Raw genomic sequence first — 12,835 nt, forward strand, 5'->3', positions numbered from 1 at the left:
TTTCTTAAATTTATTATATTATAAATTTAAATTTTCTTTTTCATGATTAGAAATTAAATACTTCAATATAATGTAAATAGCAACATGAAATGAAAAAAATGAATTTATTTTTAATAGAGTAAAATAATGGGTCTTATCGTTCTGGCCAATGGGATTTTTATTATGGATTATTGGAGCACTATAAGTTTTAAACATATATTTCTTGGAAGACTTGAGCTCATTTATAGACATTTATTTCCTATATAGATCTGACATGGATCTTGATGCAATACAGCAGGCCGTTTTGTACATGTTAAAAATTAGAAGATTTCATTAAATAAAAGTAATCGCAAATATACTTAGTAAATAAATACAAAAAAATATAATCCTCTTATAAAAAAAAATTATCAATAATTTTATCAATGGCTACAATGAAAAATATACATAATTTTATAAAAAAAAAAAAAGATTCTTTATTGTTTCATACTGCTGATCAACTAAATTTTTTTTTTATTAAATTTCTACGAAGTCGTTTTCAGTAGAGAAACTACTCATGATAAAGCCGTTTCAGTATGGTAGCGTGCACAGGGTTTTGCCAGGGGGGGGGGGTTGCAAATTGAACCCTAATGAATAGCTACATGCAACGCAATTCAATATCGTCAACGTCATGAAAGTTTTATCTGATTCGTTGGCTCAAATAAGCTTAACCATTTTTTCTAAATCTTGATTGCCTGATTCAAATAGCAGTGCCTAAACTTTTCAACCCATTATTCTAATCTACAGAAAAAGTTCTTTAATTTACAACCCTTTGTCTTATACCTTAAGATCCCTGGTAATCTATATCATCAAAAAAGTATGATGGCTGTCTGCCTGTCAGTAACTCAAGTTCTCGGTAACAGCTGATCCGATAACCTTTTTTCCTGGAGGATGTGACAACCCACAAAAAATGGACACTTTTTTTTTTTAATATTTACTTTTAAATTAATTTTATTTGGAGCACACATCGATAGGGGCGGAGCCACTAGTAATAAATAACGAATTACGTGAAAATAGCTTACCACAGCGCCAGAAGTGGAGGCTAATATTTGTGCTACAGGTCTTGTCTTTGGGCTGGAGAACAGGTAGATGGACGCCAGGGTTCGATAGATTATCACAGCCAAGATAAAAATTATCACAAGAGATATCTGAAATAAAAAAAAATATTATTGATTCCTAGTACAACAAAGTACAATGTTATAAGCAACGCATCTCTATAATCAAGAGTCGTAAAATGTAAGTATGTCCTTAAACATTATCCTGTATTTATTCAGTTTTTCAACAAATTTACTTACAAGTTTGTCTCGACTTTTATATATTTATATTCTGATTATTAAGTTCTGACACTCTTCAAGTGTTAATGTCCGTCTGTCCTAACGTTTCAGATATTCGCTTTTATGGATGTTGTTAACCTTGTTAAAAGAAAGATACATTAAAAAAGTTCTCAATTCTTGTATTGAATGATAAGGAATAATTGAAAATAAGATTAATATAGTTTTCATTTTAATAGTATTGATAAAAAGCCTAAATTGAATAGTATCCAAAATCAGCTGATTTTTATTCTTTATAACACAAATATAAGCTAAAAAGGAAAATAAATAAGAAAAGTAATCAAAAGTTTTTAATTTTAATGTTTTTTTCATGCTTATCTGAAAAGTTTGAGCATTTGCCATTCTTTTCTCAGAAAAGAATTAAAAAGAGAAATATACTTTTTGTGTAACTAAAGTAAAGATGATGAGACAAAGGATGACTTATAAAGTAGTAAGATTTTTCTGTGTGAAGCTAAAGATCTCTGGAATAGTTGGTCTGATATTGTTGTCCTTTTAGGAAGCCTTTAAAAATTAGTTGGGGTGATTTTAGACTATTATTCTGACACTTCCCCTTCGTCCCCAAGAGTCCTTGGGTGAAGCAGCAAGTCAATAAAAAAATGTATAGTACATACCATGAGAAGTATAAGTCCACTTCCCGCAGCAATCCTGCGGAGCCTGATGGCCTTCGGGAAGGATGGCTCCCGGATTCCAGTAATAGGATTCTTCTCCAGGTATGGAGCTTTCGCTGCAAAGTCAGGCCGCGGTCTTTCCTCCTCATCCTGCATAACAAAATAATGGATTTAGTATATACGTGGATATCTTGGCAGGGGAAGATTTAGATTGGTAACATGAGCATCATTAATAGGTCAGTTCGTTCATCAATTAGGAGGGAAGGGGATTGGGTAAAGGGAATGTTACATGATAATCTATTGAAAGATCCAAGAAATCTATAATACAAAGTAGAACGATGTCTGTCCGTCTATCCGTCTGTCTGTCCGTCTATCCGTCTGAAGCTTAAGATCTCAGTAACCGCTGAACCGATTGGGCTCTACTTTTCAGGGATTATTAGAGGCCAGGGGCGAATTAGAGGCTAGGGGCTTGTAATAAATAAAAAGTGTAGAAATTTTGGTACGAAAGGGCAGTTATTTTTTAATTTTATATATGTAGTAAGACAGCTGAAAATATATGAATTTTTTAGGATAATGGGAAATTATATCATTAAAAAATTAGGTTGCTATTATCATATGAATCAGCCCGTGCCTTTGGCATCTCGGGGCTAAAAATACTTGTTTTAATCCTATAATTTTTATGTCCACTGAAAGCTTTTATAATAAGATGCGAGAAATAACTAATATCTCATCTGGAGATGATTGAATAATTTTCCCTTGACCTATCCCTATAAACCTAACAGTAAATAGTTATTATGCAGTATCTATTGGAGTTGTTTAGCATTTATCTGATATTTGTAGATTTTCTATAATACGTTGAAAGAACATTTTTAGGTTACTTTATTTAGCTTGAGTAATGCATATGTTAAAATTTTTAACAACCTCAAATTGTTTTTTATACCTACATTTTTGTCAAGTCTTGGGGTGGTTAGAATGGATAAATTTCCCCAAAACAGAATGTTAAAAGTTTTTATCTTAATATTTCTTGACATAATTATGATTTAACGCAGTAAAAACCAGAAAGAAACGTGCAGGCAATCAACATTAATTTTGGAGTAGCTTATACAAAAAAAGTTTTTTATACATTTTGTTTTTTTTCCTGTTGCAAAGTTGTAGGGAATGCGATAAAGATGATCAACTATGAAAAACAATTAATTAAGAAAAGAAAAACTTTTTTGCTTCTTTACACTGCACTGTATACTTTTCTTTGCAAGGCTCGGCAGCCGTAAATATACCGCAATGAAATCGATTTTCTTTTCTTAAACCAAGATGCATATCTAAACTTGCATTGCTTACATTCTGAAACATTTTAAGGTGCCAAATGGCGGTAAATTTGCCGCTTTTCTTGACTCAATGCGGCCTACAGTTGGTATTACAATAAGTTGCACCTGTTTAAATGCTGAGGCATTATCCTATACTCTTATAATTAATGTCACGTGTCTGACAAAGTACCGTTAAATACAAAGTGAGCCTCTTTTTAGTTATTATTATGCTGCTACAATTTACACAGAGCCATGCTTAATAGGGTTTTCTTGTTAACAGAAAAGTTAATTAGGAAAATAATACATTTTTTTTCTGAGGAAAGTCGTGCACTACATTGCATATAATCAGTAGTCTTTCTTTTTTTTAAAGAGAATATGTATTATTACACCAATGTATTATCAACCAAATTGGAGTTGTTATTGAATTATGGAAAATTAGAATGTAGTAGAATAGTAACAAATTATTAATACATAGTTTAAGTTAGTAACTAGGTCCTTGGTGTTTGGTCCGCTGTTTGTTCTTTACATTTAGGAACATCTTTTCAAGAGAATAACGACCAGGTTATAGGTAATTTAACGCCTAAGAGGAAAACAGTAAAAGTGTCGAACTATGACGTTAGAAAAAATTAACAATTAACCAATAATTGTATTCACTGTGGTAAAATATATAGCGGCCACTCATTGGTTAATTGTTAATTTTTTCTGACGTCATAGTTCGACACTTTTACTGTTTTCCCTAAGAGGTGTTGGGAAAAAAAAAACAATCGCTTCACTTTTTTTCAATAAAAACCTAACAGTTTTGGTCCAAAACTAATTGAGTTAGAAATCTGGTTAGGGTATCTATAGAAAGATTTTACATGCCCCATCAAAAACTCTAAACAATATAGGATCAATCTCCACGTTTTGAAGTTGTTAAGATGGTTTGAATTGTGAGTGATTGGTTTTTTTGAATACCCTTTAATAGACAACCATCCTCTTCATCCTGGAGGTTATGGAGGTCCAGATTGATGAACTGCAACTGGCCAAGGGCTCAGGCATTACTACTAGTCCTAAGAAATATTCATGTCACGCGATATATAAGCCGTAAGTATTATCTTTATGTCTATAGAATGATGGAGCGTGGACAAGACTCGAACTCAATGCCTTTTCCGTTAGTAAGACATCAATGATGAACTTAATAAGTAACTATCAGGCAAAAAAGCACTTTTACTGTGTATCTAAACTTTACTAGGTGAAGCAACTTGATTAAATTTGATTTAGACTTAGTCTTTAATATATTACTACTAAATTGCATGTTAATACAATAATAGTTATTAGACGATAGAAAATAATATCAATAAATGGAGGACTATCATTAAGATAATAATCCATAAACAGATATTTGAAGTGTATAATCAGGGACTGGTATAATGATACTTTTAAATTAATCTTAAAAATTTATTCTAGTGGCGTGCGTTAGAGTAGTGTAGGGGGGGTCAATACCTACTTAAAGGACTGCCCTCCTCTGTTTTACCCCCAAATAGTTTCACTCCCCCACTAATACATCGCTATGCACGCCACCGATTGCGGCTTTTTCTAAAACTAGAAAAGTATAGTCAATTATTTTTTGACGACAAGTTGGAGTGCTTATGTCAATTACAATGTCAGGTGTATAATTGGAATTTTTTTTATTGACAATATTTGCAACTTTACCTTTAAAAATTTCTTAACTTCAAAAATACAATCAACAGAAAAGTAACATATCACTCGTTGATGTTGGTTATTGTCCATTGGATTGTCATATCCTTATATCCCTGGAAGTAATCCCAATCTGTGCAAAAAAAAGTATATCCTTCCAACATTAAGATAAGAACACTTTCATATTATTACACTGTCAATATAAAATTATCAAGAACAACAAAGTTCTTGACAGCGTAGCTCGCACTAAAAGTAATCAAGGAGTTTAAAAACATAAAACAATCTTTGTCTTATTACAGGGATGGATGGAACATTGGACTGTAAATTATATCAGTACCCAAAGTTTTAAATACGAGTTTTCTCATAGCTGGATTGAAGTTTTTGGACCTGCCTTTAAAACTTGATTGCTTAGCTCTATCTAATGTCCAAACTTTTTAATCAATAACTTAAATCTACCGATATTTTTATGTTTAACACAATTGGGATTTACATCATCAACTTATCGGCCATTGACTTATCCCTCAAGATCCCTTGCTAATTCGCAAAATATGATATTGTACAGTTTAAATAATTTACAATCCTTAAATTAATTTTGAATATAAAAATGGTTTGTAATTTAATGCACGGACATACAAAATTAATTGTGTAAAAGCCTTGCTGTTAACTAAGTGCATAAGTTGTAAAACTGACACGAGAATGATATACATACTCTACTCTATGGTAGTTAGCATCATACATAAACTATTAAGAAAATAAGGATAGCTCTCCGCCATCAATTAGGACGTAATATAGACATCACTACGATTACAAACTCTTTCCGTATGACGATTTCTGTAGCAGTAAGATATAAATTTCAACTCTAATAGCAATTATCTGAAGTTTTGTATATCCATTTAAAACAATTTGATTTAATGCTGTTTTACATTAAATTAGAATGAGTTGAAAATTGATTACTATCAGGAATGGAGGGAATGTTGGGCTGTAATTTTAACATGTACTCAAAGTTCTATGATATTGTTTCCTTATTTGAGGCTTCAAACTTTGAGAACTTTTATAAAATTATGTTTGGTATGAGTATCTAAAAGTTTTAATCTACAGTAGGGGTAGTTTTGTTTATCATCAACAATATATTGTCCATTGTCTTATGCATCTAAATACCTGAGTTATGAAATGAAACTTTTTGCTTTATAGAAATTTTTCAACTTAACGAACAACAATTCCAACATCAAAGGCAATTGCACCCTATACGGAAAAGCTTGACTAAATAGCAATACTAAAGAATCATAAGATATTAAGGAATGTAATGATCAAATATCTTTGTTTATCGCCATATTGTTTATTCCTATTGCAGTCCTACTCTATTATCTTCTTCAGACAAAAAACTTGGCAATGGAATGTGTCCTGGTATTTTCTTTTCCTGTTTTTTTATAGCTTTAAGTCTTTTTATCTAAAACGTTTATGGATAAATAATTAATCGAATAATAGACAGAAATTTACCTGGAATCCAGTAAAGGATTGGAGTTGCTACATACTACCAGAACATACCTTGAATCTTATACAGTCCTAGTGGTGCTACAAACTACCAGAACATTACCTGGAATCCTATACAGTTCAAGTGGTGCAACAAACTACTAGAACGTTACCTGGGATCCAATACAGTCCCATTGGTGCTACAAATATCAGAACATTACCTGTAATCCTATACAGTGGTACTACAAACTACCAGAACATCAACTGGAATCATATACAGTCCCAATGGTGTTACAACCAACCAGAACTTTACATGGAATCCAATACAGTCCCAGAGGTTCTACAAACTATTAGAACATTACCTGTATTCAAATACAGTCCCAGTGGTGCTGCAAAATACCAGAATATAACCTGGAATCCTATACAGTCCTAGTGGTTCTCGTGCTACAAATATCAGAACATTACATGGAATCTTATAAAGGCTCAGGGTACTACAAACTACCAGAACATTACCTGGAATCCTATACAGTCCCAGTGGTGCTACAAACTACTAGAACATTATCTGGAATCCTATACAGTCTCAGAGGTTCTACAAACTACCAGAACACTACCTGGAATCCTATACATTCCTAGTTGTGCTACAAAATACCACAATATAACCTGGAATCCTATACAGTCCCCGTGGTGCTACAAACTACCAGAACATTACCTGGAATCCTATACAGTCCCAGTGGTGTGCCAGACTAGCAGACTTGCGCTTCCAATACTCCAGAAATGTCACAGCTAAACAAAAATACTCTCTTATTATCCTTATCTCAAAAAATGTACAACAAATTTTCGTTTTAAAAATTAAAATAGTACAATTTTAAGAGGTATTTGATCAAAAATATTGACATATTATGGTCATCTTAAGATATACTAGTGAAAATTGATTTTCCTTCAACATGTAATCCTAAAACCGATAAATATATGCAACGCAATTTCCAATATTTATAACTGCGTTGCAAACAACCAACAAAGTTAAATTTACAAGATAACCACAAAGCGTTCGATTTAATAATCTAAGTTCACTTCAAACCTATAAAACAATTATGTCTTTGAAATCGATGGTCTTATATTCTTGGTCCCCAAAGTTTTATAAACTCGTTCTCTCATTTGTTGGCTCAAATTGGGTAGCACAACAATAGATCTATGGTACAGATGTATATACAGATAACTACCTGCCCCCCTTTTTTAATCAATACACTATTGCTTGATTTTCAAAGACCCAACTGAGAGTCGGCACAAGGTCCTTGAGATTGAGATATACAGTTGATTAACCCCTTCCCCCTCTAGTGTTTTACTCTAATAGCACAACATATCAGTGTCCAAACTTTTCCACCAATGACTGCAGAAAAGGAAGTTTTATTTATGATAATAATATCATGTATCAGGCATTTATTTATATAATACACACATATATATAAATGAAAATATGATATTCTTATGACACGGAAATATTGGATGAAAATGGTCGGGCACAAATTTCCGGCCTATTCACTAAATAACGTTTGATTTCTCACTACTATAGGCTAGAGTTGAAAGGAAAGATAAAGGAAATAAATCTTGATTCAACCCTTGAAAAGATCAAATGATATGGAGTAAACAACCCAATCAATGCATTTAATTAAATTAAGTTAGGTCTGTTGTTTCATAAAATTATATTCAACATTTTTCTATTTTGTAAAAGTAGTGAAATTTTAACCCTGAAATTTTCTGTTTATCCCTTACAGATCGGGCCCCTATTCCCACCTTAATAGATCGGGGGGGGGGGGGGGGGTCATATTGACCCCCCCTCTATCTCGGCTGTTACAGATAAAGACGTAAAATTTTTTTCTGGTGGTTCATGTGTATTTTTAGAGAAAATTACTTTTTCTACTCATAGCAGTCAGGCCGCTCCTTAGCCGCTTTTTAGCGGCCAGCCGCTAAATTTTAAAACAGCTGTAGAGCGGCCAATTTTGCAGCTAGGATGACCAAATTTTACGACGAACTTTTATTTTTCATAACAAAAAAATTACTTTTTCTGATCATCGCCAAAAAACGGCAAATAACGGAAACCGCCTTTTTCGGCGGTTACGGCGGTAAAACGGCGGTAAAACGGCGGTTGGCGGCGCCAATTAATATTTTTTCTGTTTATTATTGCTCAAGGATTTACCAAAAAAATTTATAGGTCTCTAGCTGTAATAGAAGCCACGATATTCATGATATATGTCTGTAGTAAAAGCCGGACAAAAATCGGTCATAAAGTCGGTCAGGGTGCGGTCAAACGGTCATAACACCACTTTTCTCATAAGGTCATTGATATCTCAGTATTCAACCAAAAAATTTTAGGTTTCTATCTTATATACAAAGTCATAATGTAGAAATTAAGAATTATTTAGAATTTTTTTTTAGTTTTGGTGCTACCCAACCGACTTTGACCGGACACCACGACCGACACAGACCAGATATCCTAATAAAATCAACTCTTGCCGACGTATAATTACTAAACTTAAAAAGTCATGAAGTCACAACTCTCTATCTTACCTACAAAAAAAATGACATTGAAAAAATAGAGGGGGGGTCAATATGACCCGCCCCCCCCCGCCCCCCCCCCCCCCGATCTGTAAGGGTTAAATAACACTAAACAGGTATTTAAGGGTTAAACTTACTAGTCTAAGCGTAAATGTTTTACATTTTAAACTTTTCCTTTGTCAGCTGAAAATATTACATAATAAAACAGAATCATATCTGGGTTTTATAGTCTTTATTTTCAAATAATCACACATAAACCTTAACAGTTATGTGATTATTTTCATCTAAAATAATATTTTTTTATTTTTCCTTAATCAGCTTGATTCAAGTTACAGAAAAGTATTTAGATTTTGATAAAAGTATCTACAAAAAAAAAATTATGGTTTGGACAAAAACAGATTTGTTGATATGATAGAGATACTGTTTGTAATATTGACATGCATAGATTACAGTTTTTATATAATATTATATAAAACAATTTCAAAAACAGTTTTCCTAAAATTATATTCTTTTTTTCAATTGCTTAAAAACATATTCTGATCCGTAATAGAAAATAATATTAAGACAGGCAAAATAGAAAACGTCTATAAAAAAATTATATAATATTAGCCCCTCTATTATATATTTTTTTTTGTTATTACCCAAACTGATGTATTGAAATTCCGAATAACCTTTCATTATATAGTAACTAAATGTAGTTGTCATGACCTGACATTATTATTAACCTTTATTAAAGGTTATATTAACACTAGATATATAAGTAAATGTAGTTATATTGTCCCTACAATTTTTTAACATTATATAGACAGTTGTCATGTCTAACCTTACAAAATTAGTAACTTTACTACTATCATTTTCGCACTATATACATATTTGTCATGCCATGACCTAACATCAAAAATAATTATGTACTCTACAGACAATTTAATGCGATTGTCATGTCATTGCCTGACATTAATATTAACCTTCATTAAAGTTTATATTTATATGTTAGTAGAGGTCATGAAAATCTGGTGAAAGTTCCCAGTAATAAAATATTCATTGTTATATGGCTGAGGAAATGTACAATAAAATTTTTTGGAGGTCTTTTCATGAAGGCTTTATTGAAGTCCTATCCAGATAATTGGTATTTTACATATATCTTCGTGATATAAGAGAGATGGACAATGATGGACAATTACACTGGTCCCCAAAGTTTTATAATGACGTTTTCTTGAGTTGAGTTAAGTTGAGTGTCCAAACGTTTTAACCACTAATTATAATATACAGAAGTGGTAATTTTGAGTTTAAACTTAGACTGTCAAATTAAGAAAACTAAACTGTATAGAACACACTTGGTGTATTAAATAAACTTACCCCAAAACGACATGAAAACAGCGTAGAAAACAGTTCCAGGATGGTCAAACAGATACGCAAGCTTCGTGTAAAAACAAATCTAAACAAAATCATAAAATTTGGTTGATAAGTTAAATATTTTTAAGGTACTTTCACTTAAAGTGCCTTCAGAGCTCCTCATACTCCCTTCCCCCTTTATTTTTGTAGCTTTTGTCTGTGCTGGATCAGGCACATTTAGGTAAACCACTCGTTTTTGTAGATGTCTTTCTACATTCCCTTCTGTTGTGATGTATTGTTAAAATTTAACCACATTTTGTAAAATGCTGTAAGTGATGTAAAGCCTACATTAAAACACAAACAAAAAACCTATTACTTTAATTATTAGGGTGATTTCGGCTATTTATGCTATTCGAATATGATAAATAAATTTTATCTGTATTCAACTGAAGGAAAACTACGTTATCTTCAATTACAGATATAAACAAACAAAAAAAAAAATACTTTACAATAGTGAAATAAGTTAAACATATCTATAAAAATGCATTTATCATATGCTTTCACATGTCATATTATAGTTTTTACAGTGAATATTAAGTTAAATGCGTATTCACAGTGTATATGTAGTTCTAGGCTTTTATTTCACAGTGATCCAGTTTGGTGTAAGAAAGCATATTTTTATTTTTATGTTTTTATACCACTTTAGCACAACTCATATCTAAAGGAAAAGTTCATTCATATTTCAAATTTTAATGTAGCAAATCATTCTATACTTTTTAACGTATTTTATATCTACCAAATTGATTAAATCTATTTTTGATAATTTGTAATACAACAGAAAAATCTTTTAAGGTTCTGTTTTCTATTAATTTTATCCCACTGTGTGCTTGCTGCAGTAAAATTGCCTGCATTGTATTGTATTCTACACAATGCACGCTAAAAATTACAATGGTTGCCCATTGGCTACTAAATTACTTTAATCAACGTAGCAACCTTTTCTGTTTTATACGATAAAAAGAACGTTAATCCAAAGTTTTTAAAATAAAACTTTATTTACAGCATTTTTATGCCGCATTAAGCTTAGGCCATAAATGCTGCCGCCTGTAAATTAAGCCAAGCCATACTGTACAAAAAAAAAACATATTGCAGCTGCCTAACTTTTTGTTTAAATTCATCACCAAGCAATTCAAGCCGAGGTGTCTATTTTCAGTAATATCTAATAACACACAGCTGCAGCCGGCTGTTATATGCGTATTCTTACAAATCTTCAATTGATCAAAACTGATTTGTATTCATTTAAGAAAACTTTCTGTAACTTTTAAATTGTGTTGTTCTTGTTAAAAGAAACTAAAATTACTAAGAAGTTGCTAAATTATTTTCAAGCTTTTTGCTGAAAGTTAATTTCTCACAATTTTCACATTAACTTTTCTTATATTAACCTAAACGTGAACACTCACCTAAATTAATGGAAAAGTAACTACGAGGAACTAGCTTATTAAAACCAGTTATATACGATGAATAATATTTCTTAGAAATGCTATTTACGTCTGGTCACATAAATGTGAACTTTATCAGCAGAACCCAATAGTTTAATAATCTGTTAGTGAGATCTTAATCGTATTCTGGACAGACGGACATACAAATGGACAGGCAAAAGTTAAGAATCACAAAGACTGGCAGACATACGGACAAACAGACAAAAAGATAAACAGACACCCGGAAAATCAGACAGACAGATGGAGATATTGACACACGGACTGAAAAACTCCAATCCACTTACATACATACAGACGAAGAGACAGACAATACAGCTAAGTATAACTATTAGGGTCCAAACAGCTGTGCTTTAAGATGATTAATAATAATTGGCTTGTATTGGACATAATCGTTTTTAATATTTCATACCTGATGTAGGTCCCAAGTTCGACAATTTTCACAGAGTGGACACATAGTTACACTAAAAATATAATTATAATTAATATTGTAACAGAGTGGACACATAGTTACACTAAAAATATAATTATAATTATTATTTTCACAGAGTTGAAACATAGTTACACTAAAAATATAATTATAATTAATATTGTCACAGAGTGGACACATAGTTACACTAAAAATATAATTATAATTATTATTTTCACAGAGTGGACACATATTTCCACTAAAAATATAATTATAATTGATATTTTCACAGAGTGATAATCATAATTAATATTTTCACAGAGTGGACACATAGGTACACATTAAAAATCTTTACGAACTAACTTTACTAACTAGGGTGTACGTCTGTCTGTCTGTCTGTCTCTACGCAGTCTGAACTCAAGAGTTTCTGAGCAGCCCTCACTCTACAGTCTCAAAACAGTCACTCATTAGGCAGTCTACAGTCTCACAGTCTAGGAAGGGGGCAGAATAATGGCAAAAAAATATAAAGTTTAAATCTAAAAATAAAATAGCCTAAAACCATCCATTGGCCTATTAAAAAATAAATTTCCCAAAAATGATAATTCAATCAGTTAAGTAATTACCTATTGAAATCTTTAGCTTCAGA

The 12,835-nt window shown here is 31.8% G+C and overlaps 1 protein-coding gene across 5 annotated transcripts in view; it reads right to left on the minus strand.

Moving 5' to 3' along the window:
• Positions 1 to 12,835, minus strand: part of LOC145317278 (anoctamin-7-like) — a 162,238-nt gene that overhangs the window by 36,146 nt on the left and 113,257 nt on the right. For all 5 annotated transcript variants that reach the window (XM_080158287.1, XM_080158288.1, XM_080158286.1 and 2 more), the window contains 5 exons: positions 12,193 to 12,244; positions 10,312 to 10,390; positions 7,112 to 7,185; positions 1,958 to 2,104; positions 1,038 to 1,163 (listed from right to left, as the gene is read on the minus strand). In XM_080158287.1, the coding sequence (XP_080014413.1) occupies positions 1,038 to 1,163; positions 1,958 to 2,104; positions 7,112 to 7,185; positions 10,312 to 10,390; positions 12,193 to 12,244 (478 nt within the window). The remainder of the gene's footprint in view (positions 1 to 1,037; positions 1,164 to 1,957; positions 2,105 to 7,111; positions 7,186 to 10,311; positions 10,391 to 12,192; positions 12,245 to 12,835) is intronic.

Source organism: Acartia tonsa, chromosome 4, assembly GCF_053477335.1.
Source record: "Acartia tonsa isolate MP-2025a chromosome 4, ASM5347733v1, whole genome shotgun sequence".
Lineage (NCBI taxonomy): Eukaryota > Metazoa > Arthropoda > Copepoda > Calanoida > Acartiidae > Acartia > Acartia tonsa.